This window comes from Silene latifolia, chromosome 1, assembly GCF_048544455.1.
Source record: "Silene latifolia isolate original U9 population chromosome 1, ASM4854445v1, whole genome shotgun sequence".
NCBI classification, from domain to species: domain Eukaryota; kingdom Viridiplantae; phylum Streptophyta; class Magnoliopsida; order Caryophyllales; family Caryophyllaceae; genus Silene; species Silene latifolia.
This window is the reverse complement of record NC_133526.1, coordinates 22,722,857-22,737,607: the sequence shown is the minus strand read 5'-3', so window position 1 is coordinate 22,737,607 and position 14,751 is coordinate 22,722,857. Positions and strand designations below refer to the sequence as shown.

Genomic DNA, 14,751 nt, shown 5'->3' with positions numbered 1-14,751 from the left:
GAATGAATAATCAACGTATATATACCTAGCATATCTTCTACGATTACAATAATATCATACTAGAATATGTACATTACATAAAATATCTACTATATAAAATATCTACCATATAAACAAGAATATTACATATTCTATTAATTTGTTTAAGTCATTTATAACTATTATAGAATAATAATGTATTCTTATATGTACATAGACGGTTTTATGGTAAAACGACAGATAAAAAAACTCTTGCTTTAATTTATTCTATTATAATTTAGAGTCAAAGGATGTTCTTTGCTTCTTAAAGATCAGTTGGTCTGGTTTTATTCCCACTCTATTTTAATCGAGATTGAGAATCGTTAAACGGTTTTAAACAAGAAATGGTACTTAAAAATTACGTATTTATATATATATATATGCAAGTTGCAACAGAAGCTTTAGAGGGGGTCCATAACACAGATAAATGTGATAGAACAGTATAAAAATAAGCAATCTTTTGTATGTGGGTACCAAGCATACAGTATATAGGAGTAATAAACGTTACAAGATCTGTGAATGTTAAATAGTTACTCCATTTGAGAAGTTTAATTAAGGTAAGATTAAGAAGAAAAAATGGGAGTAGACAGGAAGAATTATGTAATGTCAGCTGAGATTGCAATGGCAAGAGAAATGGCATTCAAAAACAAGCTTCAAAAATTGTCTATGGAGTCCAGTTGCAGCAGCACTGATCCATTCCATTCTCAAGTAACTCAATACCCTTTTCCTTGATTAATCATTTTTTGTGTAATTTGTTATTTTTGTTCTCGGATTTAATGGTCGAGATAAGAGTGAAGTGACTAGTTTATAAGTCGGGTTGGTGGTAGCCTAGTAGGCCAGTCTTATTGCCAATTGGTTTTAGAATGAGAATCGGATCAGGTTATGTGTGGTCTAGTCTACCATTTCCAAGTCAATGTATCAATGCTCTACTGTTTGTGATTGTGATAGTGATATTAGTTGAACTTGAACAGTGCTTTGCTTTTGTCATGGTTTACAGATTGATGGTGGGCTTTTTAAGGTTTGATTTAAAGAGGTTAAGAGGAAAAATACTCCCTCCGTCCTAGTTATTTGTTTACCTTTTATTAAATACAGCTCACAAATAATATAAAGGTAAACAAATGATTGAGACTAAGGGAGTATGAACTTTTGCTAATTGCAGAGATCAGCTATTCTGTGCATACAGTTGTGCATCACTGCATCTTATTTGCAATCATAGACTAACAAATAACAATGTTCAATCCTACTAACTAGACTTGTTAGAATGGCTCCGAATTTTAATTTTTTTAGCAATGGAACATGATGAAATAAAGCAAAATGACTCGCAAAGTTATATACTATGAAGTACCAGTAAGTTAATGAAATTTATAACGCAATTTCACCGTGGGTCGTGTGGTAATAAATCAATAATCTCATTATTTGTGTTGTTTCAATGCAATGGCAAAGCTGTAGTTATGTATGGTGGAACTCTGATTCTGATATTCAAGACACAATCGCAAACTCATCAACTGGAAACCTGCATCTTCATGTGTCGATTAGTCAGCAGTAGCTTAAATGATTATTCACCGTATCAATTGTTCAACTTAGATCAGAGAGTAGACTTAATAAACTGTAGGTATATGGTCCTGGAAGAGAACAATGATGACTAGTTCCTCTGGGTTTCATTAATCATTCCGTCTTCTTTAGTTACTGTTATTTCACTATATTGTTTGTGCCTTTTATACCACGAGGTCGCAGTGGGTCGATGTAATTCTCAGTAAGGTTTTCAGTATTGATCATCTGGAAACAATCTCTTTTTGTTTCAATACAGGGAGGGTGCGTGCAAATGAACATCGTCTTTGAGGTACTAAGGTAATGTTTTGTGTCTTCTCTTCTTCAGGTACCAGCACAAATCTCAAGTCAAAGATCTGGGATGCCTCAAGGTTCAGTACCGCCTCCATTTCCAAGACCCCATACGGGTCTGACCCGTACTTGGACCCCGATTCTCTCAACTAGTCAGACATCAATGTCAACCCCAATATGGAGGCCAATAAACCCAACTGATCAAAAAAGAAAAGCGCCAATAAATCCGGATCACCTAGCTCATTTAGGAACTTTCTACTGCTTAGTATGTAAAATTGACTGCACAACTTCCTACAATCTAATGATGCACTACCAGGGTCAACGGCACATGGCAAAGCTTTTGGGACAGCCTATGGGAAAGAAAATCCCGAGTGGAAGTGGAAGCGGAAGTGCATTGTCGACTGCCAAAGACCGGCTTTACTGTAAGTTCTGCGGGATTTGGTGTAAAGATGAGTTTGTTTTCAGGCTCCACCTCCAATGCAAGAACCATCTTCTTACACTCCAGGAACATGAGAAGAATAAGAAGCCAAGAATTTGATCAGTAACCGTCAAGTCCCTGAAGATCATTCGATATGTAGATCTTCTACAAGTCGACGACTACAACGGGTACATTGTATCATTCATCTTTTCATTGTATACTAGGAGAATTTGCTAAATGTTTTTTTTTTTAAAAAAAAGAAAATAAAAGTCCTAATGTATCAATTTTTGTTTTCAAAAATAAGAGTGACAGAAATTTTAACAGTTCAGAGAAGCATGCAAATCAAGCATTTGTGAGATTTTTTCTTACAGTAACTTTGTTTATAAGACTTTTACTGACAGTAACGTTTTATTTACCTATCTTTTACTCACTGTGTTTCATGGTGCCACTCTGCTGATAGAAATCTACTTCTATGTAGTAGCATTAGATCCTGTTTCCTGAATCCTGAGTCACTAACTAATGATAAAAGTTTACTGTTGTTGTCACTTGGGCAGCGACAGCGACAGCGTAAGGTGGTTCAGTTGGATATGTTACTCCGACACTTCATATCGCCCTATGTACCCGTGTCCTACCTTGACAGTTGAACGTAATGATACTTGCATACTTCATTTTAAACAAAATACGTTTTAAGTAAGAATTAAAATAGTCGAGTCCGACATTTGAATATATAGTCATTTGCCAATGCAAGTGTGATGATATACCTTAACAACAGGTAGAAAATGTGGAATCAGATTCTGTACGGCTTATTCAGAGAAAAGGACAAAATACCCTTATAATTTGTACTATATGGTGTCACCAACCACTATTTATTTTTCACTCAATTTACTTGATTATATTCACTTTATACTTGCATGTATTTCTGGGCACCTACAAATTCTGCGTCACTGGTAAGAATGTTTCTTATTATAGTATAATGTTTCCATCTTTTCTATGTACTCCCTCCGTTCCAATCAATCATTTACTTTTTATATTCTTTGTGAGGGGTACTAATCAAAGATAAACAAATGATTGGGACGGAGGGAGTAGTTATTATTATCTATGAGAAATTGTGTATCCCTTTAGTTAAAAGTTGCAAGCTTTCTCAATTTCTTTAGTTAGAAACTGCAAAATTTCTAAGCATCTTATATCCGAATATGTTTTCCGTATTTATAAATAAGTAAAAGACTCGTTATTTTTTGGTAATAATAATATGATCTGGATCAGATCTAGATTTTCTAGACTACTACATGGATGAGATTGGATCCCAATGTTTGGAATTTATGGATACAGGTTGGAATTGGGTTTGTTAAAGGTCGAATTCTGTAAGATTAGACCGATATTGACCGATCAGGATCTGAGAATTTTGGATTTGTATCTATACGTATGGTGTCGTTTATATTCAAGAGAATTTTGGACCCATCATCATAATTATTTCGTAGCATAATTTTATCAGGATGGTTTCATTGTCGGTCATTTGAACCCACTTCAATTTTCTCCAAATAAGCTTATGCCATTACATTTGATCACTTGACCCGTATAATAGCCGTAGGAGCTTTAGTTATTGGGGAAAGTTGGTGTTAATGTTTAAAACTACGAAATTCTAGGAAACCCCTTGTTACATTTATACTGGTTGAAAGACTGCGTTTTTTTGAGATAATAATTTTATTGTGCGACTATTATGAGTAAAGTACAGGGTTTGATTAGAGGAGGAAAATGGGAGCTGACAGAAAGAAGTATGTGATGTCAGTAGAGATGGCAATGCAAAGGGAAATGGCATTTAGGAAAAAGCTGGAGAACCCGAAAGCAGAAGAGTGCAGTAACAGTTCAGTTATCATCCCTCAGAGAAATCCATTGCATTCTCAGGTAGTCAAGTTCTGTACACTTTCTGATCTGTTATCTTGTGCATTATAAAAGTCACATCTCTAGCATTCTCATTTTGTTTGAGCTTGTTGTACTCCGTCTCTTTGCATTATTCCTGTACCCTACCCGATACTTGAGACTTTGATATGGATATGAGAGTTATGCAACATATTGATTGATGTATACTGTACTACTCCATTATTGACATGGTTGATCAGCAATTGTTGAAATTTGTATAGCCTTCATATTGATTTTTGATTAATAATATCATCCGCTAATTCAGAGGCTACAATGCCTGCCTCCTTGAATATGATTGTGGCTACCTACAGCTTTCTCAGTTTGCGTTTCACTGAGCAGGTACAGTCATCAACTTTGACCCAAATTCCGACAGCACTAACTCCGGGGCTCAATCAGACAGCACTAACTCCGGGGCTCAATCAGATTCCATGTCGTCCTACCCAAGTGACCATCCCCAACCCAAGGCCAGCTCCTCTCACTGGACCTACCTCTGCACAGGCTCCGCCACACATGCCCAACCCACCGTATCCTGGAGTAAGCCGACCTGCACACGTTCCGTCATACAGGCCCAACTCACCACATCCTGGAATAACCCGACCTCCAAGACCGGCGTATCAGGCCCATCAACACAGGAAACCACCAATCCATTGTCAAGCCAAACGCGTTAAAGTTCACTCACCAGAAGATTTCTACTGTGAGGTGTGTAAAGTTGACTGCACTAGTGAGATCAATTTCAGAATGCACCTGAAGGGTAATAAGCACAAGACTATTTTGAGAAACTTACAAGCTAACAAAGTTCTTGGAGGAACGACAATGTCCGAAGCAAATGATAAGCAGCTGTTCTGTGAATTGTGTAAGATCTGGTGCACTGATACTAATGCTTTTACCCTGCACCTTAATGGTAAGAACCATTTTCTGAAACTCCATGCTAGCGAGATGAAACTCAAAGGTCCTGTTGGCTCGACTTCAATGTCCTAGACTCCTAGTTGACTGTGATGCACTGATGTTATATATGGAACACTGAAAATGTTACTGTATAAGAGAGAAGAGATAATCAGGAAATAATGTCCTAGTTGGCGGTCGACTTCAGTGTCCTAGTCGTCTTCGATATTTGTTCTGATGGATTGGTTATATACATCGTTTATGATATGATAACTGTTGGCAAGATTGATGCGCCAATAATCTTTCCATAACCGTAGTAGAATATTGATTCATAGGAGTTTCCATAAAGAAGTCACCAAAATCTAATAGAATTGGAAATACTCGTAGCTTCCCGGTCAAAGAAGTTTGTATATATACTGACAAAATATTCTTTGTAAATTCCTTCCCATTACAACGGTTGTAAACGAGAATTTGTGACCCAAGAAGAAGTAGAAAACCCTACAAAGTCTTTCAATGGCAGGAGTTCCCATAGCAATTATAGAAACCAATATATTACCTAGATTGCCTGCAGAATCCCTTCCCAACTTTAAGTTAGTTTGCAAATCCTTCAATGTCCTAATTTCTAGTCCTGAATTCATGGAAGAACATTGTAAGAGATCTATATCAACCAATACCGGACGCCTAGTCATCCTCAACACCAATCGCGGCTTCCACGTCTTCAACTATGACTCGTTAGATTCTCCGCCATTCTATCTCCCTTTCCCTGATAATTTCAGTCGCCGAGTTTACATATTTGGTTCTTCCAATGGATTGATGTGCTTGGGAAATAGGAACGCGGGGTCCATGTACAGCTACTATGACCTCATGTTGCTCAATCCTTTAACCGGGATGTTCTTCAAAGTCCCGTCACCAGAAATAACCGTAACGTGGGCTATTGAGAGTTATGGGTTCGGATTTGATGATTGGACCAAGGATTATAAGATTGCTCGAATCCTCGAGACACATGAAAGTAGGTCTGTTATGGTCTATAGTTTGCACGCTAACTCTTGGAAAACTGTGATGTCCGATTCTCATCAAAAGTCGGACGAATTGAAACCGCATGATAATGGGACGTTAATAAACAACCATTTACTACATTGGATCTTCACTGATTATGTTCAGGATCACCCAAACAATAGAATAGAAAATAATAGTAGGATTGGTTGTTTCGATCTCAGAACAGATGAATGGGTCGACAATGTGGGGTTACCTCATGACTTTGATTCAACTCCGGGTTGTTATAACCAGTGTGAGACTCTAGGCGTATTTGATGGGCGTCTATGTTTATTGACTCGGTCAAGGTTAGAGCCTCATTTGACCTGTGTTGATATGTGGGTCATGATGAAATATGGTGTAAGAGATTCATGGGTCAAGTTATTAGGAGTGTCTGATTCGTGTGTGACCTCGTCTTTGCAAATTTGCCCGCTTGGCATGGCCTATGGGTCGAAACACGACATGTTACTTGTTAGAGGAACTAAGCATACAATTCCTGGTGCTAACAGGGTTGTACTCATATGGTATAATATGCATCAAAAGAAAAGTAGACTATCACAAGTTCACAAGGTTCACAATCTTCCTCAACAATTTTATGATGTATGTACTTGTATTAAAACCTTAGTTCCACTTCCCCGTGATACTCGGATCCGAAAGACGCCGCCACCTTTGCCGGAGAAGCAACCGTCTACCTTGGAAATATTTAGTCATTCACGTTATTAAGTGAGAATGTTGGTTATTACTTGCTCCTGAGTTAGTCTTATGATAGGCGGTTTTACGCTAATATAATTGTAAAATGGATCTAAACAGAATTCAATTAGTGAGTAAAAAAAGTAATTACTAAAAAATCTCGTTTTACAATAATTTTTTGTAAAACCAATCAATTCTAATAGATTAAGTTGTTATTTCATTATGGATTTGATTTGATTCCGGATGTGAAAAACAGGTCGTTAAAAAAAAACGTAACTTTTTGGTTTAATTTCCCGGGATTGGAATGTTTTTGACACTTGGTAATTTATGAATGTCTATAGGATGGAATCATCTAAGCCATACATTTGTGAAAAATAGTACTCGTACATTATATGATGAAGACACTATATGATGAGTGTCCTTTATTTAAGTAACTTTAAACTCACACAAATACCATTGGAATTTCATCCTCTGGAAAAATTCATGCTTTGAAAATCAATCATATTTGCATTATTCTTTCACATTAATTAATAGCTAAGGATGAAAGAAAGAGCAAGCTATAAAATGGGTAGTGAAAGGGGTAAGTATAAAATGTCAGTGGAGCTTGCATTGCAAAGGGAGATGGCGTATCGCGATAAGTTACAAGCATTCCAACTGAAAAAAGAGACTGCATCTCAGAATTGCCTTTCATCTCCTTCTGTAAGAATTTAACTGGTTTTTAATTAGTACATGTTCATGTTTGTCTTTTCCAAATAACACAGAACGACAACTGCGTCCAGACTTATTAACAGTATTAACAAAACCGTTTAAGAAGCCATATTGATTTATTCCATCATAATCAAACTGTAAAGAATATTCATATGATTTTTCCGCAACATTCATCAAGGAAACTGAGTTTGCGTCATTCAGTATCGCCTTAAATGAAAATTATTAATTTTTGTTATTTTGTGTTTCAAGTTCTAATGGTTCCCAATTTCCCATACATGTAATTTCTGCAGCAAACATTATGGCCAGGTTATTCAAGCCGTGTCCCGAAGACACCGTCAGTTCCACCTTCACAGCCCAAGCCAAGGCTGCATCCATCATCACCAACACTAAGTCCATCACCAACCGGACAGTTACATCCGAAACCACAATCACTGATAAGCCCAAAACCCTTTATTGGTCAAAGACCAACCCTACCTCCAAAGCCTTTTTCATTACCTCCAAAGCCTACTTTTCAATCATCAGGCCTATACCGACCTACGACCCCAATGCCGAAACCAGTGCCATGGACTCCAAAGTTGCCACCTATAAACCCAACTCTTGTACCAAGGCCCATTTCAACAACGGCTCCTACTCCAACCCAAATGCCAAAACCAGCGCCAAGGAGTCCGCCTCCAAAGTTGCCACCTAGAAATCCAACTGTTGTACTAAGGCCATTATCAAGTCCCATTTCATCGTCGAAGCACACTACTCTAAGGCCTACTCCAACCCCAAGTCACAAAAGAAAAGGAACATTTGATGAGCAACTGGAGCCTAGTCGAAGTGGTAAGATAAGGAAGTTGTTTTGTGATGTGTGTAAAGTACATTGTACATCTACTAATAATCTTCAAATGCATTTAATGGGTCAAAAACACAAGTCTAAGGTGCAAAAGAGGGAGAACAAGGAAAAGGGAATTGAAGAAATGGAGGTGGGTGATCCTAAATTGTATTGTCAATTGTGTGACATTTGGTGCATGAATGAATTTTGCTTGAAGCAACATCTTATTGGCAAGAATCATATTAATAAGGTTTATGTTGGTGAGAGGCAGAAGGGAAGTGGGTAATCACATTATGTAATAGTGACATTTTCTCGCTTGTAAGAGGTCTCACAATACTATTATTATGAAACCGTCTTGTAGAAGAATTAGTGTTGTTAATGATATAAGGGAGGATTGCAACCTTAATTAGTTAATTCTTGTGTTGTGTTTGATCATCCACATCCTTGTTGCCATCTTAAGAAGATTGATTACACAAGTTTAATTTAGAAGTGTACTAATTAAGGGCAAAATTTATGTAGTCAATTAGTCATTGTGAATATGAATTTATTATATAATCGTTTTAATTAAATTCATGATTATGAAGAAGTTACAATCATGCAAACGAAGACCTTATACACATAAAACTAGCATATTGTGTTCTCGATGAAATAATCGAAGTAGATTGGAGTAATAGAAATAGAGTTCTTACCACTTGAACTAACTCTTATTCTCGTCTCAATAATATCGTAAACTTGTATTAACCAAAAATATTCACATACAGTCTTAACTTATTACTTAATTAAACAAGAAGTGGACTAATCTATGACTATAATACCCTAATAATTACTCCAGTTATATTGACCGGCGGTTCTTCCCCAAAATACAGATTCGCGTTTTCCTTTAAACCCAAAAATTTCCCACCAAAACCTTCTTAAATCTTCTTAATTCACTAACCAAACCCTTCAATTCCTTCAATTTCTCAAGCTTTTCTCTCTAATTTCTACATTTTTCTGCACTACTTTTCTCACGTATATGCTATTTCAGGTAAATCACACTATTGTTTGATTTATAAACCCTAAATTTGCAATCTTTATGTCTTGGAACTATATATTTGCTCGTTTTAATTGATTATTGTGCGATTAGAGTGATACCCATCTGTTTTAATTGTGCACTTTTGCCTCAATATGTTTCAATTTTCACATCTTAATGATTATAAATCCAATTTCAGTAGAAGGGATTTACTTGATTTGTAATTTGTAGTGAGATTGTGTGATTTTGTGTATACCCTTTTGTTAATTTTGTGTAATAATTGCTTTTTAATTGGGAAATTACACTTGGGTTTGATAGTTGTGTTGAACTGGGATTATGTTTTTGTGGGATCTATGTGATTGATCTTGTATGAAATGTTGGATATTGTTTTCGATTCTTGTTTTCGCGAGTCTTTGATTTTTGCTCGAATGTTATAGGGAAAATGGAGAAGAGTACTATTGTAAGCATAGATATAGGGAAGGAGATTGTAGAGTGTGAAAGTAGTAATAGGCATAAAAAGAGGTCGATAGCGTGGGATCACTTTGAGAAGCTACCAGCTCAAAACAAGAATGAAGGGAAAGCGAAATGTAAATACTGTGAAACTCTATTTAGTTCTACACCTAGGAGTGGGACGTCTCACTTAAAACGTCATATGGAGCGTTGTGTAAAACGTGTTGGTGTTGCTGCTGATGTGGAACCGATCTCTATGGACTTTGGGTGTAGTGACTTTGAAGGGAGTGGGAGTGGCAATAGTTTTAAGCTTGGAAAACGGATTTCAAAGGTTTGGCAAGAATATGAGCTGTTTCCTGCCCCGAATATGAATGATGCAAAGGCCAAGTGCAAACATTGTGGCTTGGTTCTTTCGGCAGCTTCCAAAAATGGGACCTCTCATCTAAAGCGCCATTTAGATAAATGTCCAAAGCGTGTGGCAATGATGGGTGAACAATTCTTCAATCCTGAAAATTTTGTCGATGACAGTAATTTAGATGAAGTTCCGAAATTTCTTTCTGGAAATAGTAACATGAAACCTCTACCAGTGAGGCGTGAGACTTTGGTTGGATGTAGCAATTTAACACAGAATGGTCAGGTTCACCAGGATGAGCTTCAGAGATATATATCAGTCTGCATAATAAAAGGAGCCCATCCGTTTAGCTTTGTGGAAGAGAGTGGCTTTAAGTCTATGATGTCTAAAGCTTGTCCGCAGTTTAAGCCGTTTAGCCGAGATGTTGTGAGGAGAGAACTCTTCTCTATGTATGTGAAAGAAAGGGATAATATCAAAGAACTTCTAGCAAAGGCTCCAGGACGCATATGTTTGACTGTTGGTAATTGGAAAGCTAGAGACACAAAAGAAGAGTATATCTGTGTTACGACACATTTTATTGATGATAAGTGGAAATTGCGTAGAAGAGTCTTATGTTTCAAAGCTTTAGCACCCCCTTATGATGGGACTTATATTGCAGATGAATTGTCATGTCTGTCATCTCAGTATAATGTTGAACGCAAGACCTTCACGATCACAGTGGACGAAGCTTCTTACAATGAGTCTATGGTTTCTTCTATTAAGAGAGGTCTTTTGAACAAGAAAGCTCTTGTAAGTGGTGGCTCCTTTTTCCAAGTTAATTGCTGTGCGCATGTACTAAATTTTCTTGCGCAGTCTTGTTTGAAGTTGGTTGAAGGTTCGCTTGACAGAATCCGTGAATTGGTTAAGTATGTTAACAAGTCACCACTACAAAGAAAGAAGTTCTTTGACCTTGCTGAGAAGACATTCGAATTGCGGCCAAGAAAACGGTTGAGACTTGATGTGCTGCTTAGATGGAGTTCCACATATAAATTGATCGATCGCACGGTTTATTATAAATTTGTGCTTAAGCATCTAGTAGACTCAAAGCAAGAATTAAATTACTTGGCTCTTTCTAAGGAAGAGTGGCAAAGTTTGTGCACTGTTCACAAGTTTTTGAAGGTCCTTTATGATGTGACTCGCTTATTTTCTGGCTCCAGCGGCCCATCAGCTAACGTGTTCTTAAAGGGTATGTTGATGGTTCATTGCCGCATGGCAGAAATAGCAAAAAATCCAGACCCTTTCTTGGCCAATGCTTTCCAAGCTATGCAAGTGAAATTTGATGAGTTCTGGTCCCAAAACAACATGATTTTATCCTGTGCTGCAATATTGGATCCGCGTTATAAGGTCAAGTTTTTGGAATATTGCTATATCAAGCTTCACGGTCTTGCTAATGTTGAGGAATACGTTAATAAAGCTGTGAGTACCCTATACTGTTTGTTTGCGGAGTATAAACAACAAGCTGCCCTTTTTCCGTCCCCATACGTGGGATCTTCAAGTGTTAGTACAAACTTTGCTGGTGGGAATGAAGATGGGGACATGTTTGGAGATTACAATCAGTTTCTGAGTTCATCATCAAGATCACAAGGAAACAAGTCGGAATTGGATCTCTACTTGGAAGAGCCAAGTTATGACTTAAATTCCGACTTGGATGTTCTAGACTTCTGGAGTAGAAGCTCAATGAGATACCCCGAACTCTCAATAATGGCACGTGACATTTTATCCATACCTGTGTCTACAGTGAATACGAAGGAGGCATTTACCTTTGGCAGTAAAACCTTGACCTCTGTCCAAAGTTCAGTAATGCCAGAGACTCTTCAAGCTTTATTATGTCTTAAAGACTGGCTGCTTGCTGAAACTAACTCGGGTAACTTTTTTTTCCTTCTGTTGTAATAGTTGTGTTTCCACTTTCAATTGCGCCAAAGAGTCTCTATTCATCCTCTTTTCAATACAACAACATTACAACAACATTATCCCGTGGCTCCTGCAAATTGCGGGGTAAGGGAGGGGTCGGATGTACTCAGTCTTATCCTTGTTTTGGCAACACAAAGAGACTATTTTCAAATGACCCAAGATGAAAACTGTGTCGAAAACTACATCAATTGATACTTCACAATAGAAAGAAGCGCAATCACTTTAGTGTGCCATTTGCCCATTTTGCTTTATTCCATCATAATCCGGAACCAAAAGTAATACCCCCTCTGTCCCGATCATTTGTTGTCCTTTTGCATATTGGGGTGTCTCAGTGAGTTGTTGTCCTTTCTATTTTAAGATGAACTTGATGAACAATTTGATCATTCACACCCATTTTGTTCCACTTGTCATTTAGTAATTGGCTCCTTCCTCTTTCCTTGGTCTTTGTGCCAAAACAAAAGGACAACAATTGACCGGGACGGAGGGAGTAAATCTCTGGCTCCATAGAAAAATGAAGTTATTCTTCTTCTTTTCAATGCGATAGTTAAAAATTTAAAATAAAATAGCTTACTAAACCTTATGACCTATACTTCTTATAAGGCAGCCATAATGTCATTTGGAAACAGTCTCTTTGAGTTGCTAACACAAGGATACATCCAATCCCCCCTTTCCCCTCAATTTGCGGGAGCCATTGTGGCACTGGGGAATGTTGTTGTTGGTGTTGCTGCTGCTGCTGATTGTGGAACCCTTTTAACATCTGCATCTTGTTTTCCGTGGATTAGCAGAAAACATCCGTGGCATTAACATTGCCCTTCTTATATCGCAAAGTACTTGAATGTTTTACGACACAATGTTCATCATGGGTCATCCTGATACGTACTTATTTGCATATTTAACGTAGACCAAAGGATAAGCACATCCAACTTACCTCACCCCGGTCATAGGCGAGGGGTCACTGAGGCACTGTGTGATAGTTATGTTTGAATTTATGATATTTGGATGTGTTGTTATTACTTGTCTAACTCTGGACTATCCGTTGAAATCAATGTAGGTGATCGAACATTTAACACCGAGGATCCAAGTGGATCTAGTGAAGATGCTGAGTATGATAATGAGGATGATGATAGTGTACTTACTGATTCTTTTTAGGTGCTTACATATCATACCTTACACTCATCTTCCTTCTTTTTGCTGCTGACTGATTCCTTCCTATCAGCTGACATTTTCTCCCTTCCTCGTCTGCTTAAACAGGTCTTGTAGTAGCCATGTGGACTCGCGGTTGATATTGTCGCGGAAATAGCTCAATCGCCAAGCTGCGATGTAATCTGTCACATTTCTGTTTAGTGCGTAGCTCATGTAGTGTTAGTTTCATGTGTATATTTGAGTTTACGTTAATAATTAAATGGAAGTGTGTACAATTTCTGCTACATTGAGTTGTAGTTTCTTCGCGGCTCAACTACAATATGCATTCTGTTTAACATTGATAGATGAGTTTCAATTAATTTTTATGCATTTGCAACCCAGAATCGAATGATGCATGCCTTTAACCCTCTCCTACTTTGTAATTATTAGGGGAAACGTTCAAACTTTCCCAACAGAGTTGCAAATGTCAACTATTCGATCAGCTTTCTCCTCGCTCTTTCAAGTAAACTTTCATGTGAGATATATTTTGCGAAAAATAAAATTTTGAATAAAGGATGTGAACATTTAAGAATTGCTAATAATTATTTGTCATTTAAAAACAATGTGAGTTGATGCTTGATTAAAAGTCGACTGAGTTATTTTTTCTCATTATCAGCAAATTCTCGAGTAAAATCGTTTTTATAGTTTAGTCAACTGTCCATATAAACACATGTTTTAGTAGCTGATATAAATATGTAATGTATGATGTAGTTGTATATATCTCTAATGATTGATTTTATAATGCAAAATGAATCTATATGTGACTTCATAGGCAAACGACCTGAATTATAAAATTGAATAAATTGAATTAAGTTTTTAGGGACTGAACTAAACTTATAAAACTGAAACGAAACTTAATAAAAGAGTTATATACTCCCTTCTAGTCTCTATTTTCTTCCCCTTCTTTGTGGGCACAATATTTAAGGAAATGAATAAAGGACTTTGGTGAGATTTGGTGAGTGGAGAGAGGGTTGAATAATTAGTAGTTAAATAAGATAAAGCATAAAGTTAATTGTTCCCTCCAAAAATATAACAACATTAGTACATGTTTAAGAATGGGATTAAACTGTCCCACTTATTGAGATAATTAGCCTCCAATATTTGTAATCATGCATCATTAGTGGTAATTATACAAAACAAGGTTGTTTAACAACCATTACATATGGAGACATGCCTCCATTTACCAATAATAAACGTTTTAATAAATCAAAGTACATAAGATTAGTGTTTTCTTAACAAATTACAGCTAATTAGGCTACATGAAACAAAAAAAAAAAAAAAAAAAAAAAAAAAAAAAAAAAACTAATGATCAATCTGGACTTCAGATTTGATGATGGTTTCTCCATTCTTTTCAACCAAGTTGGTTGTCCTTCACACAAAACCCAAGTGTCAAAGTCTAAGTACCTGATTGCAAGTTGCCTTAATTATGAAAATTTGGCATCAAAATAAGGAGCCAAATTTCACAAACATTTCATTTTATGCGCCCAAAT

The 14,751-nt window shown here is 36.9% G+C and overlaps 5 protein-coding genes across 6 annotated transcripts; all 5 read left to right on the top strand.

The window, feature by feature from the left end:
* Positions 1 to 221: 221 nt before the first annotated feature.
* On the top strand, positions 222 to 2,705 carry LOC141601215 (uncharacterized). Its single transcript, XM_074421480.1, has 2 exons — positions 222 to 726; positions 1,895 to 2,705. Exons 1-2 carry the CDS (start codon positions 595 to 597, stop codon positions 2,393 to 2,395), a joined length of 633 nt encoding a protein of 210 aa, XP_074277581.1. The 5' UTR covers positions 222 to 594; the 3' UTR covers positions 2,396 to 2,705.
* A 413-nt stretch (positions 2,706 to 3,118) lies between these two features.
* LOC141601205 (uncharacterized) lies at positions 3,119 to 5,383 on the top strand. 2 transcript variants are annotated; one of them, XM_074421470.1, is made up of 3 exons: positions 3,119 to 3,222; positions 4,003 to 4,177; positions 4,532 to 5,383. In XM_074421470.1, the coding sequence occupies exons 2-3, from the start codon at positions 4,028 to 4,030 to the stop codon at positions 5,168 to 5,170; spliced, it is 789 nt and encodes a 262-aa protein (XP_074277571.1). In that variant the 5' UTR covers positions 3,119 to 3,222; positions 4,003 to 4,027; the 3' UTR covers positions 5,171 to 5,383. The 2 variants fall into 2 exon arrangements, with proteins under 2 accessions (XP_074277571.1, XP_074277575.1); XM_074421474.1 differs by having other exon boundaries at positions 3,135 to 3,222; positions 4,008 to 4,177.
* Positions 5,384 to 5,587: 204 nt separating this feature from the next.
* Positions 5,588 to 6,829, top strand: LOC141641899 (F-box protein CPR1-like). Its single transcript, XM_074450545.1, has one exon. The coding sequence runs from the start codon at positions 5,588 to 5,590 to the stop codon at positions 6,827 to 6,829; it is 1,242 nt and encodes a 413-aa protein (XP_074306646.1).
* A 430-nt stretch (positions 6,830 to 7,259) lies between these two features.
* LOC141655628 (uncharacterized) lies at positions 7,260 to 8,732 on the top strand. Its single transcript, XM_074462714.1, has 2 exons — positions 7,260 to 7,495; positions 7,795 to 8,732. The coding sequence occupies exons 1-2, from the start codon at positions 7,337 to 7,339 to the stop codon at positions 8,602 to 8,604; spliced, it is 969 nt and encodes a 322-aa protein (XP_074318815.1). The 5' UTR covers positions 7,260 to 7,336; the 3' UTR covers positions 8,605 to 8,732.
* A 399-nt stretch (positions 8,733 to 9,131) lies between these two features.
* LOC141601199 (zinc finger BED domain-containing protein RICESLEEPER 2-like) lies at positions 9,132 to 13,590 on the top strand. Its single transcript, XM_074421464.1, has 4 exons — positions 9,132 to 9,342; positions 9,765 to 12,032; positions 13,131 to 13,228; positions 13,331 to 13,590. The coding sequence occupies exons 2-3, from the start codon at positions 9,770 to 9,772 to the stop codon at positions 13,226 to 13,228; spliced, it is 2,361 nt and encodes a 786-aa protein (XP_074277565.1). The 5' UTR covers positions 9,132 to 9,342; positions 9,765 to 9,769; the 3' UTR covers positions 13,331 to 13,590.
* Positions 13,591 to 14,751: the final 1,161 nt, after the last annotated feature.